Genomic DNA, 13003 nt, shown 5'->3' on the forward strand with positions numbered 1-13003 from the left:
AGTATCTTGGCCGATATTTATACCTCAGCCAACATGACTTTAAAAATGTGATCACCATCACATTGCTGCTTGTGGGAACTTGCTATGCAGAAACTGACTGTCCCGTTTCCTGTAGTACAACAATGACTACACTTCAAGAGTCCCTCAAGTGCTTTGTAGCATTATGAGTTCTTAAAAGCTGCTGTATAAATGCAAGTATTTATTTGGTAAAAAGGGAAGGTCCACCTGCATCATCACCCCTTTACCCAGTGACTAGGAATGAGCATGTAATGTGGCCTTGCTAATGTTAAAACGTACAAAATCCTGAGGGGGAATGACAGAGTGGATATGAAGCAGATGTTTCCTCCTGAGAATATCTAGAACTAGGAGTCACCATTTAACACCATCACCTATCAACCCCAGTGCTTGCTAACCTACACTGACTCATGGTGAAGCAACCCCTCGATTTTAAAATTCTCATCCTTGTTTTTATGTCCTTTCATGGCCCTATCCCTCCCTATCACTGAAATTTCCTCTAGCCCTACAACTTTCTATGATATCCTCACTCTTCCAAACCTGGCCTCTTACGCATCCCTGACTTTTTGAACCCGACCACTGACGGCCAGTCTTTCAGCTGTCTAAGCCTGAGCTCTGCAATTCTCTCCCCAAAACTCTTGGTCCTCTTCACTTCAAAACATAGAAGATAGGAGCAGGAGGCAACCATTTGGCCCTTCAATCCTGCTCCACGATTCATTATGATCATGGCTGATCGTCCAACTCAATAGCCTAATCCTGTTTTATCCTCATAACTTTTGCTGCTATTTGCCCCAAGTGCTATATCCAGCCATCTTTGAATACATTCAACCCATCCCAAAATGCACCTCTTTGACCAAACTTTAAGTTATCTGATCTATCTACTTTCTCCTTATTTGGCTCAGGATGAAATTTGGCTTCATGATACGTTTGTGAACTGCCTGAGGATGTTTTATGAAGTTAATGACACAGCATAATCGCAACTTCTTGTTGCCATAGAAACATACAAGCAGCCTGACCTCTGCATTTGAATTCTGAACATTCCCAGCCTGTGAAGGTGAGAGCTGTAACCTATACTCCCATAATGTACCCCTTCATTTCATGTGCAGGAGTGACTTCAGTTGAAAGGACATGGGTAAATTATATACATGCATCTGGAGTAAATGGCTAACCAAGGCTAAGTGTGCAAGTCACAGACTAAATTAAATGCAAGTTGCCATTTTACCTGCAAGCTTTCCGCTAAAAGCATTTCAACTCGCCGGCAAGCCAGGGTATCCACCATCCGTGCCAGTACTCGGAAAGGTGTACTGATGAGCTTGTCAATATACAGCATCAAGACCGCTCCTGACTGGCTGAGATGGATTCCCTCCAAACACTGCAGGGTCTTCTTTAACATGGTTGGCTATTGGGGGAAGTGATTGGAAGAAAAGTCATTAACATTCAAAGTGAGGAATTAAATCTAATAAGGAATTCAGGACAAACTAATTTATCCAAAGAATGAGGAGAATGTGCAACCCAGCATCATAGTACCAGGGAGTAGTTGGAGGTGGTCAACACGGTGGCAGTGGTTAGCACTGCTTCCTCACAGTTCCGGGTTCGATTCCTGGCTTGGGTCAGTGTGTGTGGAATTTGCACATTCTTCCCGTGTCTGCTTGGGTTTCCTCCCACAGTCCAAAGATGTGCAGACTAGGTTTCCCCTTAGCGTCCCAGGATGTTAGAGGGATTAGCAGGCTAAATATGTGGCGTTTCAGGGATAGGGCTTGGGTGGGATTGTTATCGTTTCAGAATCGATGGGCTGAATGGCCTCCTCCTGCACTGTAGGATTTCCATGATTCTAAGATAGATATAAAGGGGAGCTTGATAAACACAAGGGAGAAATAAACAGAAAGGCGATGTTAATAAGGATTAATATGGTTAAGTGAAGTGGATTAGGAGAAGGCTCAAGCAGAGCATAAACACCAGTCTGTTCCCATGTTGTAATGTACCTAATTCTATATCCCCATTTGGACCAGGTCAGGTGCCAAAGACCTCACTGGAGAGATACTTTCTGCTTGCAATGTCACAGGCTAGGTTCATGCATGAGGCAAGCAAAGAATCCACTTAAGATAAGGACCTTGGATGGATGCAAATACAGGATCTGATGCCAATAGTCATGAGAGAAAAACTTTCCTAGCAGAAGGTGAAATCAGCCCAGACACTGTTCAGTGCCAAGTTATCCAAGAAATGTGGGCTGAGAGAGGACTAAAGTGTCATCAGAATCACCCTTGGTCCCTCTGTGCAGACCCTCTACAGCACCCTCAGAATTAGGGTATGATAGGAATGTCATCACCAACAGTCATGGGCCTTTATACAACCAGAGCCTATCCCATAACACAGCCAGATTGCCTCCTCCACAGAACATCTCTGAGGGTTAACCATATTGCTCACAGTTCAAGCCTGTTGATGTGGTGGGCACCCTGAATTCATCAACCCTCCCACTGATTATCTTTAAGTCCTTCTAACCCTAATTGTAAAGTTTTTGTTATTAGCAACACCAAACGATAATTGATGCAGCAAGGCTCTCTTGATTCTCTCCAATCTTCTGTGCACAATTGGAATGGCCCTAACCCCACCAAGGTCAAGTTCAACCAGATCAGCAAAGAGAGAAATTTTAACTTCAGAATGAACATTTCAGACGCTCACCAGTCTAAGACCAATTAATTACTGGGAACTGGGAGAGTTCAGTAAATGGGTTATTAGTACAGGAGCAAATTCTGGGGAAAACTACTTACTGTTGCAAGATTATCACATCGGGACTGGATAGCTTGAATAAAAAGCCCACTGGCAGCAGAGTTACGATGAATAGCACTGATAAAATCTTGGACTGGAGGTTCATGAGAGAGATTGATGAGATCTTGAACATGATTGACTATCAGCCAAGTCAGGTGCTCAGAATCGTGAAGATTTTGACACTGGAACAACATATGGCAGAAATCAACATCCATCTATTGTTTTATGTTTTGACATCCTTCACTCTCGCTTCCCTAACAGCACCGTGGGTGCACCTACACCACACAGACTACAGCAGTTCAAGAAAGCAACCCACCACCACCTTAAGGGCAATTAGGGATGAGCCTCAAATGCTGGTCTCAGCGAAGCCCACACCCCATGAAAGAATTGGTACAGCGGCACATTGGTTAGCACTACTGTCTCACAATACCAGGGAGCCAGGTTCCATTCGCAGCTTGGGTCACTGTCTGTGAGGAGTCTTCATGTTCTCCCCTTGTCTGTGTGGTTTTCCTTCGGTGCTCCGATTTCCTCCCACAGTCTGAAAGACGTGCTGGTTAGATGCGTTGGCTAAGCTAACTTCTCCCTCAGTATACCTGATCAGACACCACAGTGCGGCGACTAGGGGATTTTCACAGTACCTTCATTGCAGTGTTAATGTAAGCCTACTTGTGACACTAATGAATAAATAACAAATAAATAATAAAATTTCTCACAAACAATCTAAAACACTGCTTATCCTCTTCATTTTTGTTAACCGGGGAGATGATGGCTTAATGGTAATATCGCTAGACTATTAATCCAGAAACTCAGCTAATGTTTTGGGGACCCGGGTTCAAATCCTGCTATGGAAGGTGGTGGAATCTGAATTCAGTAAAAATAATCTGGAATTAAGAATCTACTGATGACCACAAAATTATTGTTTAGAATATAAAAGCAGGAGGTCTTGCTGCAATTGTACAGGGCACTGGTGAGGCCGCAGCTGGAGTACTGTGTGCAGTTTTGGTTGCCGCACTTGCGCAAGGATATTTTGGCCTTGGAGGGAGTGCAGAGGAGGTTCACTAGGCTGACACTGGAGATGAGGGGGTTAGACTATGAAGAGAGACTAAATAGACTGGGTCTGTACTCTGAGTTTAGAAGGATGAGGGGGGATCTTATAGAGATGTATAAGATAATGAAAGGGATGGATAGGGTAGAGAGATTCTTCCCACTCAGAAAGGACAGCAGGACTAAAGGGCACAGCCTCAAGATAAGTGGTGGGGGGCAGTTTAGAACAGAGTTGAGGAGGAACTTCTTCACTCAAAGGGTGGTGAATCTCTGGAATTCTCTGCCTGTTGAAGTGGTGGAGGCCACCTCGCTAAATATAAGAACATAAGAAATAGGAGCAGGAGTAGGCCATCCAGCCCTTCGAGCCTGCCCCGCCATTCAGTAAGATCATGGCTGATCTGTCGCTGCTCAGTTCCACTTTCCCGCCCTCTCCCCATAACCCTTAATCCCCTCTCCTATCAAAAACCCATCAACCCGCGTCTTAAAAATATTTAGCGAGGCAGCCTCCACCACTTCAACGGGCAGAGAATTCCAGAGATTCACCACCCTTTGAGTGAAGAAGTTCCTCCTCAACTCCGTTCTAAACCGCCCCCCTTTTATCTTGAGGCTGTGCCCCCTAGTCCTACTGTCTTTTTTGAGCGGGAAGAGTCTTTCCACCTCTATCCTATCCATCCCATTCATCATCTTATACGTCTCAATGAGATCTCCCCTCATTCTTCTAAACTCTAACGAGTACAAGCCCAGTTTATTCAGCCTCTCCTCATAGCTCAACCCCCTCAACTCCGGTAACAGCCTAGTAAACCTCCTCTGCACTCCTTCCAAGGCCAAAATATCTTTGCGCAGGTGCGGCGCCCAAAACTGCACACAGTACTCCAGCTGCGGCCTCACCAATGCCCTATACAGCTGCAGCAAGACCTCCCTACTTTTATATTCAATCCCCCTCGCTATGAAGGCCAGCATCCCATTCGCCTTCCTGACCACCTGCTGCACCTGCAAGCTGGGTTTTTGCGACTCATGCACAAGGACCCCGAAGTCCCTCTGCACTGTCGCCTGCTGCAGTTTTTCGCCCCGTAAGTAATAGTCCTTCCTACCATTCTTCCTACCAAAGTGGACCACCTCACACTTGCCAACATTAAATTCCATTTGCCATTTTCTGGCCCATTCGCCCAGCCTATCTAGATCCTTCTGCAGACTCTCCACACCCTCCGCACAATTTGCCGTTCCCCCAATCTTGGTGTCATCAGCAAATTTCGACACTCTACACTCGGTTCCCTCCTCCAGATCATCTATATAAATGGTAAAAAGCTGAGGCCCCAGCACCAACCCCTGGGGCACTCCACTAGTCACCATCCGCCAATCCGAATAGCACCCGTTGACCCCCACTCTCTGCCTCCTATTTGACAACCAATTCTCTATCCACGCTAACACCCAACCCCCAACTCCATGTCCCTCGACCTTCTGCAATAACCTCTTGTGAGGTACTTTGTCAAACGCCTTCTGAAAATCTAGAAAGACCACATCCACCGGCTCTCCTCTATCCACCGCCCTAGACACATCCTCATAGAACTCCAGTAAATTTGTCAGACACGACTTCCCTTTAATGAAACCGTGCTGCGTCTGCTCTATCAAGCAATTCCCTTCAAGATGCCTCGCAATTTCCTCCTCAATGACAGATTCTAACATTTTACCTACCACAGACGTTAAACTAACCGGCCTATAATTCCCCGCCTTTTGCCTGGCACCCTTCTTAAACAACGGCGTAACATTAGCCGTTTTCCAATCATCCGGCACTTCCCCGGAATCCAGCGACGTCTGGAAAATAACCACCAAGGCATCCACTATCACCTCCGCCATTTCTTTCAGGACCCTCGGATGCATTCCATCCGGTCCTGGGGACTTGTCCACAATCAGCCCCTCCAGTCTGTCGAGCACCGCCTCTCTAGTAACAGTAATGTCATTAAGACCCTCCAGTCCTACCACCTTTCCATCGCTAACACGCGGCAAATTATTCACGTCCTCCTCCGTGAAGACAGAAACAAAAAAGTTATTCAATACCTTAGCCATATCCCTATCCCCTACCACTAGGTCCCCTTTCTCATCCTCTAAAGGACCAACATTCACCCTAGCCAGCCTCTTCCTTTTTATATATTTATAAAAACTCTTGCTATCCTTTTTTATATTAAGCGCTAGCCCAGCTTCATAGTTTCTCCTACCCTTCTTTATCAACTTCTTCGTCAATCTTTGTTGACATTTAAACCTCTCCCAATCCTCTTCTCGCCCACTACTCTTAGCCACTCTAAATTCCTCCGCTTTTAGTTTAACACTTTCCTTCACCTCCTTCGTTATCCACGGCTTATTACCTCTCCTACTATCCTTTTTGACCATCGGAATAAATTTCCGCTGAGCACCAAGAAAGATCTCCTTAAAGATCCTCCACTGCTCCTCAGCAGACCCTCCCTCCAACGCGCTCCCCCAGTCCACATTCGCCAATTCTTCTCTCATCCTACCGTATTCCCCTCTATTCAAACAAAGGACACATGTCCGGGAACCCACTTTCTCCTCCTCCATCTGCACCAGAAACTCCACCATACAATGATCACTCTCTCCAAGAGGATCCTTCACCACAAGGTCCCTAATTCTACCCGCCTCATTACATAGCACCAGATCCAAGATAGCGCGCTCCCTCGTCGGCTCCAACACACACTGTTCGAGGAAACTATCCCGGCAGCATTCCAAGAACTCTTCCTCGAGCCCCCCGCGTCCAACATGGGTCGACCAATCAATATGCAGAATGAAATCCCCCATAACTACGGCCGTCCCATTCCTGCACGCCGCACTTATTTGTGCGTTAACAGCCCGCCCCACCTCCAGATCATTATTCGGGGGCCTATAGACGACACCCACCAGCATCTTCCTCCCTTTGCTGTTCCTAATCTCCACCCACAACGATTCCACCCTCTGCTCCTTGGCTCCAATATCATCCCTTGCTACCACCGTGATGCTATCCTTAATCAGCAGAGCTACGCCCCCCCCCTTTTCCCTCCTGCCTATCCTTCCTGAACACTTGATAGCCCTGTACATTCAGCTCCCAGTCCCTGTCACCCTGCAGCCACGTCTCTGTAATGGCCACCAGATCGTATCCATTTGTGTCGATCTGCGCCACCAGCTCATCCACTTTATTCCGAATGCTTCGTGCATTCAGATAAAATGCTTTCATCCCAGCCTTCACCTGGACCCCATTTGCCGCAACGCCACCAACTATACTCACGCCCCCTACTCCCTCTATTATTGGGAGATCCTCGGCCTCTTCCCTTACCTGTACCCTCTCCTTAACTTTAGACCTCGTAACATCACCTACCCTCGCACCCCCCCCCAATTAGTTTAAAGCCCTGTCTACAGTCCTCTTTACTCGATTCGCCAGCACTCTGGTCCCAGCACGGTTCAGACCAACCCCATCCCGCCCGAACAGGTCCCACCTACCCCAATACTGGTGCCAATGCCCCATAAATTCAAACCCATTCCTCCTACACCAATCCCTGAGCCACCCATTCACTTCCTTAACCCTGTCAACCCTACGCCCGTCTGCACTCGGTTCAGGCAGTAGCCCAGAGATAACCACCTTGTCGGTTCTACTTTTTAATTCCATTCCCAGCTTTTCATACTCCCTCCCCAGATCCTCAGTCTGCATTTTGCTTACGTCGCCGGCACCCACATGTACCACAACGACCGGATTCTCACCCTCCCACTCCAGGTTCCTCTGCAGCCCAGCTGCGACATCCCGTACCCGAGCACCAGGCAGACAACACACCCTTCTGTGCACTTTGTCATTGTGACAAAGGACAGTGTCAATACCCTTCACCCCACTATCCCCAATCACTACTACGTTCCTTTTCCCCTTCTCTTTGCGTATGTCCTGCTGCAGCACTGTACCGTGTGCAGTTTGCTCACCAACCTCACCTGCCTCGTTCTCGTCCAGCCTGGAAGCAAGAACCTCAAACCTGTTATGCAGATTAAGAGGCTGAGGCCTCCGCTCCTCACCCCCCTTCCTCCTCCCAGCAGCCCCCTCTTGTCCCTGACCCCTAGAGTTAGCCAGTCTAGGGGGGGGGTGGATGTCACTTGCACCCCATTGACAATGGCACCCTCTCTCCCCTTGATGAGCCTCAGTGTCTGTAGCTCAGAGGCCAGCTCATCCACCTTGAGCTGGAGCTCCTCCAGCAACCTGCACTTACTGCAGATATGGTCACTGGGATGGACCCTGGGGTCCACCAGTTCCCACATCATACAGAAACCACACATTACATGCCCCTCCATTATTCACTGTAGTAGTTTTGAAAAAAATTTTTTTTTTTTTTTTGTTTTTCAAACGAACTCACCTGGCCTTTTTTCCTTCAAGCCCTTTTTGATATTATGCCCTAGTAGCTCACTCTGCTTCCCACTCACTCCGCTGCCCACTGTCTACACCAGGCCTCCTTTTAAACCTGGCGCTGATTTAAAGCTGATGTCCCACAACTGCCTGCTAACCACTCCCTCAGAATTCTTAAAGCAGTAAATACAATAAATAAATGCTTTAAACAGTTCTACAAAGAACAAAGTGCTTTAAACTTATTCTAAACAGGTTTTTAACAGGTAAAATCTTAGCTCTCTCTCTGCTCCTTCACTCGTCTGCTCCAGCAAACAATGGAACAATATATTTAAGTCACGGGTAGATAGGTTTTTGACAGACAAGGGAATTAAGGGTTATGGGGAGAAAGCGGGAAAGTGGAACTGAGCCACTTCAGATCAGCCATGATCTTATTGAATGGCCGGGCAGGCTCGAAGGGCCAGATGGCCTGCTCCTGCTCCTATTTCTTATGTTCTTATTTTGTCGATTGTCAGAAAAACCCATCTGGTTCACTAATGTCCTTAGGGAAGGAAATCTGCCATCCTTACCCGGTTTGGTCTACATGTGACTCCAAAGCCACAGCGATGTGGTTGACTCTCAAATGCCCTCTGAAATAGCCAAGGGCAACTAGGGATGGGCAATAAATGCTGGCCAGTCAGTGATGCCATTGTCCCACAAATGAATAAAAAAACTGCACTTTGGATTATATGACACTTCGCATACTCAATTAGTGGAACAGGCTCAATAGAACACAGAACGTTACAGCGCAGTACAGGCCCTTCGGCCTTTGATGTTGTGCCGACCTGTGAAACCAATCTAAAGCCCACCTAACCTACACTATTCCAACATCATCCATATGTTTATCCAATGACCATTTAATGGGCCAGATCCTACTCCTGTTACTACTGAGGGTTATGGAGAAAGAACAAGATACTGAGATCAGAAAGATGAAGACTTGCTGCAACATAGTAAAATGGGGAAGCAAGGCACAATAGACTGAATTACCTATGTTTCAATCAATTGCTGGACATGGGGAAAGAGATGGAGGACTGGAAAAGGAATAGCTCATGGGCCAAATGGCCCTCTGTGGATGCCAAGGTAACAGTTGGAAATGGAGATAAAAAATGTCTTTCACAAACAAAACGGCTGAGTTGCTAAGTGGACTATAATTGCTGCTTTTTCACTAATCTTTAAGCAGCAAACACGGAAAACAAAAGGAAAAAAAAAAGAAACTGAATTTTATACTAAGACAATACATTTTCTGTGTGATGCATACACATTTCAAAATCATAATCTTTTACTTTACAACTCAAACAGAACTGTTAATGAATCTTACCACATAATCGCAGAAAAGAATCAGAGCTCCTCTTCGAACTATTTCTCTATTGCACATACCCAACTTAGATACAGATTTAGAATCTTCATTTTCCGATATCTGAGGACTCAATAACTTCGTGCTGGACAGGCTGTGTCTCCTGTGTTTTAAAACAAAAACAGCTGACATTTCACGAAAGAAACAGAACTTTTCTAATAAAAATAAAAATGTTATCTCCAAAAGCAGCATGGGTTCTGAATACAGGAGTTAGCCATGCAATACAACTAAGGGTTTTAATATTACAGGCTACTTTGCAGTAGATACTCAGCAATATGGAAAATTGCCCAGGTATGTCCTGTCCATAAAAAGCAACTCAAATCCAATCTGCCCAATTATTTCCCCACTTGCAATCATCAGTAAACTGACGGAAGGCATTATCAAGAGACACTTACACAAATAACCTATGTATCGATGCTCAGTTTTACTTCCACCAGGGCCACTTGGTCCAAACGTGGACAAAAGAGCTGAACTCAAGAGTGATTATCCTTGATTTGACCCAATATGGCATCAAGAAGTCCTAGCAAAATTGAGGTCAAGGGAAATCAGGGAAAAAAAATCTCCATTTCCTGGGGTTATAGCCGACACAAAGGAAGATGGTTGTGGTTGTCAGAGACCAATCATTTCGGCCCCACGACATCACTGAAGGAATTTCTCAGGGTACTGCCCTAGGCTCCACCATCTTCAACTGCTTCATCACTGAGCTTCCTTCCATCATAAAGTTAGAAGTGGGGATGTTCACTACTATTTGCTACTCCTCAGCCTGGCAATGGTCATCAAGAGAATCTAGCTATCTCCCCATGATATTCACTAGCATTACAATTACTGAGTCCCCCGTTATCAATAGTCTAGGGGCACCATTGACCAGAAACTGAACTGGGTCAGCCATACAAACAAACTTATAAGAGCAGGTGTGTACTACATACTGCAGCTTATCAAGTTTCCTTCAATGCTAACCCACAATTACTACTTAGGGCAGTAGATACATGGGAACATCACCATTTGCAAGTTATCCTCCAAGGCACTCACTGTCCTGACTTGAAAATATATTGTCGCTCCTTTACTACCGTTGGTGGGTCAAAACCCCGGTTCCCTCCCTAAAAGCACTGTGGGCGTACCTACGCCACATGGACCACAGCGGTTCATGCCCCTCTCAATTAGGGACGGGTAACAAACGTGGCCTAGTCAGTGATGCCTATATCCCACAAACAAATGAAACAAAGTACTTGGAAAGATAGGAAAACAGGCATACAGTCTGCAAGGTCATAGATTTGTGAAATGTTTTTCATAGAATCCTACAGTGTAAAAGGAGGCCATTTGACCCGTCAAACATGCACCAACCACACCCCACCAAAACCCTATCCCCATAACATTTACCCTGCACTCCCTGACAAGAAGGGGCAACTTAGCATGGCTAATCCACTTAACCTGCACATCTTTGGACTGTAGGAGGAAACTGGACTGCCCAGAGAAAATCCACAGACACAGGGAAAACGTGTAGACTCCACACAGACAGAAACCCAAGCCTGGAATCAAACCCAGGTCCCTGGCGCTGACAGGCAACAGTGCTAACCACTGTGCCACCGTGCTGCTCATCTTGAAGTGGGGTAGGAATGATGAGTTGGACTGAATGACATATGCCAACTCAGGATGTTGTACAAATTGGAGCTGATATTGCTCCCGTAACAATGAATCCCCTGTCAAATTTCAGTGATCAAGGGGGAAGGATCAGAAGGTCACTGGTATGGGAGGCAATCAAGTGGATCATTCCGCATAGGAACAATGTCAATAACTACAATTCTTCGCAGCCAATTGCCATAACTGCTTTAAACTACTGCTTTAGAGTAGAGAAAGGGTATGAGCTCTTCATTTCTGGAAGTGAATCAGTGCTCTTCAAGCGAAGGGCATGAACATGCAACCAATAGCAGTGTCTGCGCATACTATTGATAAAAAGAGTGCGCATGACTGAAAAAAGTTGAAGAGTGCGTATCAGAACATGAATAAATCTAACAAAGTGAGCCATGTACCAGAGGATAATTGAACAAACATTAGCACCAAGCCAAAGAGGGAGGCATTAGAATAAGGGTGCCATAAAATTGGCTGGGGAAGGAGACATAAGGGAGAGGCAAAAATAAAAAGGTGGGAACTTCAGAGCTTAGGGCCTCAGCAACTGAAGGCACAGCCACCAACAGTGGGTGAAGAAAGTGGGGAACAGACCAGGGATAAATTGGGGAAAGGTCACAGAGGGTTGAAGGACAGCGGAAGTTAGAGAGATAGGAGGGTGGAAGCTGTGGAGGGAATTGAATAAAATGCTGCAGGACAGAGAGTCAATATATTTTATCAAGTCCATTCCTTATGCAAAGACAGATTTTCACATATAAGAATAATATATAAAGCTCAAGATCCCGCTATACTCTGTAGGGACGCAAGCATTTTTTTTTGTCTTACTTACTTTGGAGTCTGATGCACCTCTGACCACCAGCTGTAATTTGTGTAGTTGACGAGCAGCAGGATTTGACACCAAAGCAGCACCAGAGACGGGTGAGTAGGAATAATGGACTGAACTAAGACATTCAAGCTTTCTAATGTGTAAAAGCTCCCATCAGAACCATTCCCCACAATCAATTTGGTGGCAGCTGCAGTGATTCTTCTAAACATCCCTGAAAGAAAGAAATGCATTTATATAGCACCTTTCATGACCTCAAGATGCCCCAAAGTTTTTTTTAAAGTCAACGGTGAAATTTTGTACATTTTGAAGTGTTGTTGTAATGTAGGAAACGTGGCAGCCAGTTTGTAAACTCCCACAAACAGCACTGCAATAAAGAACCACAGAAAAGTTATCGCACAGAAGGAAGCCATTCTGCCCTCTTGTCCGTGTCAGCCTGAGAACAGCCAGGTGTTCTTTCTAATCCCACCTTCCTGCACCACCACATAGCTCTGTAACTTACAGCACTGAAGGTGCAGATCCAGTTCCTTGTTAAAAGGGTTTAGGGTCTCTGCCTCCATCACCAACGATTTCCAGACACCCACCACCCTCTTAAAAAAGCCTTCCTCATGTCCCTTCTATACCTACTGCCAACTATCTCAAATCTATATTTCCTGGTTCTAGCATTCTCTACCAACGAAAACAATTTTAACCTGCCCACACTATCTCTTCCCGTCAATTTTGCACACCTCTAGCAAGTCACCCCTCAGCCATCTTTGTTCCAAGGAAAATATCCCCAATTTATCCAATTTCTCATCATAGCTACACTTGTCTAGCTCTGGCAACATTCTTGTAAACCTCCTCAGCACTCTCTCCAGAGAAATTACATCCTTCCTGTAATGTGGTGACTAGAACTGCACACAATGCTCCAGTTGTGGCCTTACCAGTGTTTTATACAATTAAGCTTAAATGAATCTGACATTATGTTGTGATGTAGGTT

At 45.7% G+C, this 13003-nt stretch overlaps 1 protein-coding gene across 8 annotated transcripts in view; it reads right to left on the reverse strand.

The window, feature by feature from the left end:
* Positions 1 to 13003, reverse strand: part of htt (huntingtin) — a 216068-nt gene that overhangs the window by 57470 nt on the left and 145595 nt on the right. For all 8 annotated transcript variants that reach the window (XM_080189503.1, XM_080189502.1, XM_080189500.1 and 5 more), the window contains 4 exons: positions 12031 to 12238; positions 9543 to 9681; positions 2784 to 2963; positions 1238 to 1414 (listed from right to left, as the gene is read on the reverse strand). In XM_080189503.1, coding sequence (XP_080045629.1) covers positions 1238 to 1414; positions 2784 to 2963; positions 9543 to 9681; positions 12031 to 12238 — 704 coding nt within the window. The remainder of the gene's footprint in view (positions 1 to 1237; positions 1415 to 2783; positions 2964 to 9542; positions 9682 to 12030; positions 12239 to 13003) is intronic.

This window comes from Carcharhinus amblyrhynchos, chromosome 5 (genome assembly GCF_965287045.1).
Source record: "Carcharhinus amblyrhynchos chromosome 5, sCarAmb.v2.hapA, whole genome shotgun sequence".
Lineage (NCBI taxonomy): Eukaryota > Metazoa > Chordata > Chondrichthyes > Carcharhiniformes > Carcharhinidae > Carcharhinus > Carcharhinus amblyrhynchos.